The 9,049-nt window shown below is 41.6% G+C and overlaps 1 protein-coding gene across 3 annotated transcripts in view; it reads right to left on the reverse strand.

Annotated features, from left to right (window-relative positions):
• Positions 1–5,066: 5,066 nt before the first annotated feature.
• Positions 5,067–9,049, reverse strand: part of HMGCS1 (3-hydroxy-3-methylglutaryl-CoA synthase 1) — a 26,035-nt gene continuing 22,052 nt past the window's right edge. For all 3 annotated transcript variants that reach the window (XM_012807109.2, XM_003792962.3, XM_023515017.1), the window contains one exon: positions 5,067–6,846. In XM_012807109.2, the coding sequence (XP_012662563.1) occupies positions 6,757–6,846 (90 nt within the window). In that variant the 3' untranslated portion in view covers positions 5,067–6,756. The remainder of the gene's footprint in view (positions 6,847–9,049) is intronic.

Genomic DNA, 9,049 nt, shown 5'->3' on the forward strand with positions numbered 1-9,049 from the left:
CAAAGAAAGGCCACTTGAGCAGAAGTCTGCCTGATTGCTGAATGAGAAGCAGGAGTGACTCTTGCAAAATGTCAAGAGCATTCCAGGCAGCTAGGAGTTTCAGACTGGGTTCCCCCCCAAACACAGCCTAAGCAAAGGCTGCCAAATAGAGTTTATTTGAGAAGTGATCCCAGGGCATGGGGGTGAGGGACAGGGGAAACAGCCAATACACAGACACATTAGCAGCTGGCCAGTGCTACAGGTGACCAGTGTTCAGTTTTACAGGATCCTCTGAGGAATCTTAAGAAACACACCTGAAGAGTCTGCCCAGGGTATGATAGGGGAGAGCATTTATTCATAAGCTCCTGTCTGCTGTTGTTCAAGGATGGCCCATAGTGTCACCTGCCCTGCATTTCTGGATTGTGCTGAGTGCCCAGTGGGTTCTGTGCTTCCCATGCCTTTGTGTCAGAGCACCTTTGAGCAGGAAGAAAGAGGAACATAGCACTGGCCTGAGACGAGGTATGGTCAGATAGGGCCTGCGTGAAGCTGCCCAAACGTGCATGGAAATGGTCGCATTTGTGGCTGGAGACAGTAGTGTGGCTGAAGGGATCTAAGGGCTCTGAACTGGTGCATAGAAGCTGGTGGACGCTGCCCACCCCGACCCTGTGCTCTCCTCAGATGCATCTTTGTCAAGTCCCCTCCTTCATGTGGGACCTGAAAGGACTTAATGCAGCAGGTGAGTAGAACGAGCTGCTCCAGAAGTACATGCACTTTGCTGCTAGTCAGGGGCCAGACTTTGAGACCCACCAAGATATGGCCAATTACTGAAGTTTTAATTGGACCCATTCCCCTTCCTCCCTCACCCATTTTATCATCCCTTCATCATTGAAGGATCTGAGGCTTCAGTTGCTGTGATTGCTGTTGGTCACCTGTTTGCCACCTGTTTGCCATGATTTCAAGGACCCAAGGGATGACCAGTGAATCTCTTGGGCACTAGACATAGACCTCCTTAGCTCCGTATGATCATCAGGGTTAATATTGCCACCAATGTAATATCCTCTTCCTTTCCCTGCTTGTCCACTGGCACAGGGAGTCCAAAGTGATTATGTGACACGTGTAGATTCCAGTTCACTGGAAATGTTATTTGGTCCCCTGCTGAACATATCCCCTAGACCTGGGAACTAAAGCCTCTAATCTAGCTTAGCCTAGGTCGTGGTGTTAGCAGAATTTCTTTTTCAGTAGGTTCTTGGTCTCAGAGATTCAAAGAATGAACCTAAGGACCACAGACCAGTGGTAAGATAAGATTTTATTAGATAGAAAGGAATACAAAAGCAGTAAAAATGCACCAGTGCTTCTGGCAAAGGGGAAAGACCCAAGTCGGAGTCTCTCCAAGTCCTCTGTCTAGGGGCATATATTGTCTGGAGAATTACATTTTGGCTACGATTTGGTAGGTGGAAAAATACCTTTCAAAGTTGAATGCAGTCCCTCCCCTGGGGCAAGGTTATTAGGTCTTTGCAGTTATGTCTCAGGGAAGGGATTGGGGTGTGTGCTCCCTACTCAAGGTGGTACCACCCCAAAAAGTCTCAAGCTGCTTTGTTCATGATCTTGTTAGAGCCCAGAGGGTGTGGCCTGGAAAGGCAGCCTGTTTGTGCCTGGGAATGGAGAGTCTGATTTCTGAGCTCACCTGGGCCTAGAGAATGGGAGAATTCTTATGCAGTCCCGAGTGGGAGAATCCTGTATCAATGGGAAAAAGAGGCACAAATTGATCAAATGAGTCACTGATAGCGAGGGTGAGAGGGGCCAACCTACTTCCACTTATTGGTTTCCAGAGCTGTGTGTTTTAATGATAGGGGATATATATCATTGTTAAAACATGTATACCATATCCCGGAGGCCAGACCCAACCCTGCAGGTTATTGTCTCATAGCTGGTGCCCTAGCTGACAGCTTCAGATGATGAGGTATATGGTGAGAGGAGAGCATCCTGTGTTCATGTGCCCATTGCCCCGCCTCCTATCAAAAATGTAGTCCTTGAGGCAATGCCATGTGAGATACTGTGACAGTGAATCAGGGATTCTCCATGTCTTAGCATCATTTTATTGGAAGACACAGTGCCAGCGGGAAAAGCACACTCACATCCTGGTATCAGTTCCAGTAAGGATGAGTTACTGCTGTGCCTGTCTGAATTTATGACTCCACAGATCTGATAATGTCCAGCCCATACTCTGACACTTGTTTGCTTAGTCCCTTGGCATCCCATAATCAGCTACTCAGTCTCTACTGGAGCCCAGTAGCACACAAGGAGCCTGAGTACTTAGTTCTCTGTTGCAGAAGCCATGGGGCCTTACTCCCTGATCCTAAAGTAAGGGCCATGCTCTGACCTTTTACTGGGGCTTGCCAGGGACTCCACACAGTATTGCTAACTGCCATGTAGACAGCCTGTGTAATAACTCAGTTTGCTTAAAAGCTTGAAATTGCTGTGACCTTTCTTTTGTGGGATCCACTTGAAACTAGCACCCCCTGATAAATGGGACCTAATAAATCCTATGCCTCTATTTAGTGCTATGAGGTAGAAGGTGCAAGAAGTTGTCCTTTATTACTAAAGAAGGAACATCTGAGCATGGCCCAGCTTCTTCATGGAGTTTACCATGCACACTCTGGCTCATATGTCACTAGGGCATCTGGAATACTTGCCACTGCCTGACGGCCAAATCCGCCTGGCATGCAGCCACAATGTAGGATTGCATAACGTTCTGCAGAATACCAAGATGATCAAGTCCTTTTAGACTATAGCATGACATAGAGTAGATTTACCATTGCTTTGGGGCAATAGAGTAAATAAGAACTGCTGTCCATCTCAGAGCAGTGTGAATGGCTTTTGATTCTCCTGAGAAAAATGCATTTGCCAAATCAATAGCTGACAGCAAATGTCAGAGGCTTGCAGTAAAGACACACATCTGACATGGCAGCTACAGCTGAGACTAACTGCCCCATCCAGGCAAGGGGACCAGAGGATCCATCACCTATAGACGATCATCTCAGTCTCACCAGTGACCATGCTGTCCCTGCTGGCTGCAGTTACCACCACCCTGCTCACCAACACTGTGTCAGCTTTCTCTTTATGTTCTAATCAATTACCACAAACTCAGTGACTTAAAAACAGAAATCTGTTAGTCCTCTAAGATAGAAGTCTGACATGGGTCTCCCAGGCTAAATCGAGGTGTTTTCAGGACTGTGTTCCTTTCTAGAACCTCTAAAGGAGAATCCACTTTCTTGCCTTGTTCAGCTTCTAGAGGTTGCCCATATTCATTGCTTCATGGCCCCCTTCTTTCATCTTCAGAGACAGCAATATTGTTACTCTCCCTGACCAACCTTCTGTAGTCACTCTCCCTTGCCAACAGTCAGGATAGACTCTTTGCTTTTAAGAATCCACCCATCTCAAGGTTCATTTTTTTTCCTTGAGACAGAGTCTCACTATGTCACCCTTGGTAGAGTGCCATGGTGTCACAGCTCACAGCAACCTCTAACTCTTGGGCTTAAGCGATTCTCTTGTGTCAGCCTCCTGAGTAGCTGGGTCTACAGGGGCCTGCCACAATGCCCAGCTATTTTTTGTTGTTGTTGTTGTAGTTGTCATTGTTGTTTAGCAGGCCTGGGGTAGGTCTGAACCCACCAGCCCTGGTGTATGTGGCCAGTGCCCAATGAACTACAGGCGCCGAGCCCATCTCAAGGTTCTTAACCTTAATAACATCTGCTTTTGACATGTAACATAATATATTTACAGATCTCAAAAATGGATAACTTTGTTAGGGTTTGGGGGCATCATTCTGCCTATTACAAACAACAATAAGGTTTTTGTCACCTGGGAAATGAACCTGCTCCAATATCTCACCCTTTCTAGGTCCATTCTGGGTAAAAACACTAGTAGGAGAAAAAGTTAAGTGCACAAATAGAGAAAACACACATTCCATAAAGGAGAGAGGAAAGAATACTTAAAGTTGTTAGGATCCTAGAATCTGCAAGTTAAAGTAACCTTAGAGAGAACACTGACCTCTAATTGACCTAAAAAATAATTACTAAGTACCAAATCCACACATGACATGATGTTTAAGTATGAGCTAATTAATATTAGAAAATGTATCATCTAGTTTAATTTCTAAGTCATAGAATCCTAAGAGTCAATAGGACTTGTAAGGGACTACCTAATCCAGTCTTACTGCCAATATAATATTGGGATCACTAGCTACACAGGAAGGACTCTTAGACTGGTAGCTTAGGTGGTAGCTGGTAGTAGGCAGATCTGTATTTGCTATAAATTTTGCTTTTATTATTTGCAGAAGTAACCTAATAAATGGCCAACCTTTAGTCTTAGGTTTTTCTAGGAAAACAGTAACTCACTTTAGAAATATTTGTAATTGTCTATTTTAAATCTCATACAAACTATATGGATATCGTGTTTTTTTGTTTGTTTGTTTTGAGACAGAGTCTCAAGCTGTCACCCTGGGTAGAGTCCCATGGCATCACAGCTCACAGCAACCTCAGACTCTTGGGCTTAAATGATTGTCTGGCCTCAGCCTCCCAAGTAGCTGGGACTATAGGCACCCACCAGAACACCTGGCTATTTTTTGGTTGTAGTTGTCATCAATGTTTGGCAAGCCTGGCCAGGCTGGATTTGAACCTGCCAGCTCCGGTGTATGTGGCCAACACCCTAGCCACTGAGCTACAGGTGCTGAGCTGGATATCATGTATTATAGGAAGGTTTATACATGCTTACAATTCAATTTAGGAACTAATATTTTTGTCTGAAATGTAAGAATAGAAATTGTCAGTATAAATTCCTCCATAGGAAGGAATAGCTCCTATTCATACTAGATAAACAGTTCCTTACAGGCAAGACCATATATCTTGTACATTTTTTATTTTTGGCATCATCAGAGTGTCTCGCTTATGTTACATTGTCAAGTATTTGTGGAATGATGAATGATGAGGGAATGAACTAAAATGAAATGAATGCCCACATTTAAAAATGGAGTATTAGCTGAGTTCTTGCCTAAATTGTGTGTTCACAAAGGAAAAAAGAATACTCAAATATCTGAAATATTTCTCTAAAACTTTATTTCAAAGTTATTCACCTCACCATTCATAAGGTGTATGGTTAATGCTCTGTGCCAGTATTACCTGGCCTGCCCATTGCCAGCAATGGACTTTGAGAAAACCCATTTCCTGGCATCCAAAAGTTAAATTACTCTCTTCAAATCATACCAAACTCTCAATACTTGAAAAGTATTACATGCACCATTTTCCCACCATTCTTTAAATCGGAACTTACATTATTAATCTACATCAGTGGATGTTAAAATGAAGTCATTTTAACAAATTATGACTGTACAAGTCAAACTACTGCTAGTTAATATTAGACAAAAGTATCTTACACATACTACATTACATATTACCTTGCAATCGCAAACATTACATTTCATATTCGTGTATGTTTATTTTAGATAACTGAAACTTCACAGAATTTAACTGCAAATGAAGTTTAAAAAACTTAGTTCTGTACATTAGTTCCAACTATCTCTATTTTACAATCTATAAGGCTCATATCATAGTTCAGCACCAAAAAGATCTACAAAACCGTCTAACCAATTTGATTATTCATCCCATGTATCAGGCTTTTTTCTTTTTTTAAGGTTAAAGTCTGAGAAAATGCTTTCTAAATCTTACTTCCAGGTCTTGAAGTGGACTACTCCCCCTGGCTAGTTAGACTGTATAAAAACTTGGGTTGTATATCCTCATTTTCATTGAACAGATCTATCTCCCCCCACCCCCCACAAAGGGGAAAAGATCTCTTTTATACCATGAATTCAGGTTGCCTGTCTGTAAGTTGAATTTATTAACACTGAAGCATCAGAAGTAACCTAATAAATGCCCTCCTCCATCTTTCCTTTCCATTTTAAATTTATAAAAAGGCAGTCAGAAAAATGTTTCATTTATCTTTTAAAATAAGGTGCAAAGAAGAATTACAAAAACAAACTTCCTCATACACACCTTCAAAATGTCTCAATGTTGTTCAGTACAATCTACCAGGAATGAGAGGCACAGCCAGAGCAATGGCCATAGCTCCCAACGCACTGCGTTTTTTATCCCTGAAGCCTGCTCAATGGTAGTGTCTCTCTCTCCGCTCAGAGGTCATTACAAAAATTTTTGTCACTGCTGGCCTAGAGTTAAAGCAACATTCTAGATTCCAGAACCAATATTATTACCCCAACTCTTCTTCCTCAAGATTTATTAACATTAGAAAAAGCTCATGTTTTCAAACAAGGCTGCACATATCACATTTTAAGACATTCCCCAACTAGAAACGTTTTTAAAGAACCACAGGACTTTCAGCAATCTTGTAAGTATAAAATTCTTACATGTTTAAAAAAATCTACATTGGAGACTAATAAATCTGTTTTCTTCTGACAGAACCACACAATTCATTATATCATGTTTAAAAATTAAACTTCATGCATACAAATGGCCAGAGAGGTATGAAATTTTACAGAGCCCTTAACATCATCATTCGAGCACATATGGCATTGGCTAGACCAAACAGGAAGCATGTCAGCAAATTGAGAGAAAGACTTTCCCAAGAACACGATAGCTCCCCAGGCTCCATGTCAGTCACACAAAAATTTAAGCAACAAAATTGTCCCCAGACATCCCATTCCTCCAACCATTCCCATATCCCCACCCTTGCCCCACCCCCACACTTAAGTCTTACACCCCACAGAATATCTTAATGTTCCCCATTACTAATGACAGCTGCTTCAGGCTCTGCTGCTGTGGCAGGGAGTCTTGGCACTTTCTTAGCTGGGCTTGGAATATGCTAAAAAGAAAAAAAGTTATTGGCTATTAAAATTTTTCCTCCTAAGAATCATGGCAATAATTAAATTTCCTGTAGTGAAACCTTTTGGACATAAACCTTTTGGAGAGGTTTATGCTAAATGTAAATTTTTTTCCCCCTTTTGGCTGGGGCCAGGTTTGAACTTGCCACCTCCGGAATATGGGGCCAGTGCCCTACTCCTTTGAGCCACAGGCGCCGCCCGCTAAATGTAAATTCTATGTAACTTTTCATGAAGGGAATAAAATATCTATTTCTCAAATTATAGTGAATTATACAGTTTTCTACATACCAAGGGAGAAGAAGGCCACAGAGACCCAGCATAGGTAGCATTTTACTTGTTACATCTTATATTTGCAACTCAAATATTGGTGCCTTGACTTGCTACTTAACTGGTATAAATAGTAACACCAAGAAACAAGACTATACATTTACCCAAGTTGTGATAAGCAGATAGCATAAATAATCCTAAGGTTATAAACCTTGAAACCTGGCTTCACCACTTATAACCTATGATCCTGGACAAGTAATTTAATTTCATGGAGCCTCATCTCCAAAATGGAGATGTTATCATTTATATACCTCGAGGAAGGTTCCATAAGGATTAAGTAAAAAAAAGTTAAGAAAAAAGTATCTAGCAGGTAATAGGAATCTCAATCCTAGCTATGATCGTTACTTCTTGACAATTTGGAAAAGACATTAAATATGAAATGTCCTATTTCAAATCAAATTTAGTTTATTATATCACAAACAAGAAACAGTACATCAGCCTGAACAATAGCAAGACCCCGTCTCTAAAAATAGCTGGGCACTGTGGTAGGAGCCTCTAGTCCCAGCTACTTGGGAGGCTGAGACAAGAGAATCATTTAAGCCCAAGAGTTTGAGGTTTCTGTGAGCTATGATGCCACAAAGGAGACTCTGTCTCACAAAAACAAAAAGAGCAGTACAATTAATCAAAATATGTGCCTTAACTATAGACATAGTTTTGCCATCTTAAAGGGTAGCTTTTTTGCACCAGCAGCCAGGAGAGTAAAACTGCGAAAGGTATTTTCCACAACTTGTTGAGAATTGAATATTTTTCCTTGTAAGAAGTAGTCCACAGCCTGGAAGAAGTAGTAGTCAGTTGGTGCAAGGTCTGGTGAATACAGTGGAGGACAGAATTTCTAAGTCCAGCTTTTATAGTTTGAGTAGCATTCTTTGTGTGACATGTGGTCGAGCATTGTCTTGCAAGAGGACTGGCCTGTCTCTACTAACTAATCTTGGCTGCTTAATCGCAAGCATTCTCATTATTTCATCCAATTGGTTGGAGTAGTCATTTGCTATAATGGACTGACCAGGTTTCATGAGGCTGTATGCAGTGGATAATACCAGTGCTGCACCACTAAATAGACACTCTTAGCTTTTTTGATGAATATTCAGTTTTGGATTGTGCTTTGGCCCTTCACCTTTATCCAACTGTTGTGCCAAATGCTTGCAATTGTCAAAAAGAATCCAATTTTCATCACATGTAATACAGTGTAGAGATGGTTTGCCTTTATGTCATGACAGCAAAGAAAGGCCAGCTTTGAGATGATTTCTCTTCTAACACTCATTTAATTATGTGAAACCCATGCGGAAACCATCTATCCAGCTTTTTTACCTTGCCAATTTGTTTCAAATGGTCCATTACTATTGGAAGAGTAACATCAAACCTTGTTGCTGATTTAATTGACCCATTGGCTGAGATAGACTGACTTCCACTTCAGCCTCACATGGCTCATTTTCAAGATTAAAATCATCAGAACAGAACTTCTCCAACCAGTGATGTACCATCAACTAAACTTTTGATTCAAAATTGGACATTTCATATTTAATGACTCATTAGCCACATTTTTCCCATTTTACTGGTTATTTCCAGCTGTCGGTGCTGCATTGGTTCCATGATGGAACTCACGTTCAAAAATAACATGAACTTTTGACTTACCCATGGTTTCACAAAAATTGCTGTAAAAAAAAGTTTGAAAAATAGGCTCGGCACTCGTAGCACAGTGGTTACGGCGCCAGCCACATACACCAAGGGTGGCAGCTTCAAACCCAGCCTGGGACTGCTAAGCAATGGCAACTGCAACCAAAAATAGGTAGGCATTGTGGCAGGCACCTGTAGTCCCAGCTACTTGGGAGGCTGTGGCAAGAGAATTGCTTAAGCCCA

Source organism: Otolemur garnettii, unplaced genomic scaffold (assembly GCF_000181295.1).
Source record: "Otolemur garnettii isolate 467f Iridium unplaced genomic scaffold, OtoGar3 scaffold00063, whole genome shotgun sequence".
Classification (NCBI taxonomy): Eukaryota; Metazoa; Chordata; class Mammalia; order Primates; family Galagidae; genus Otolemur; species Otolemur garnettii.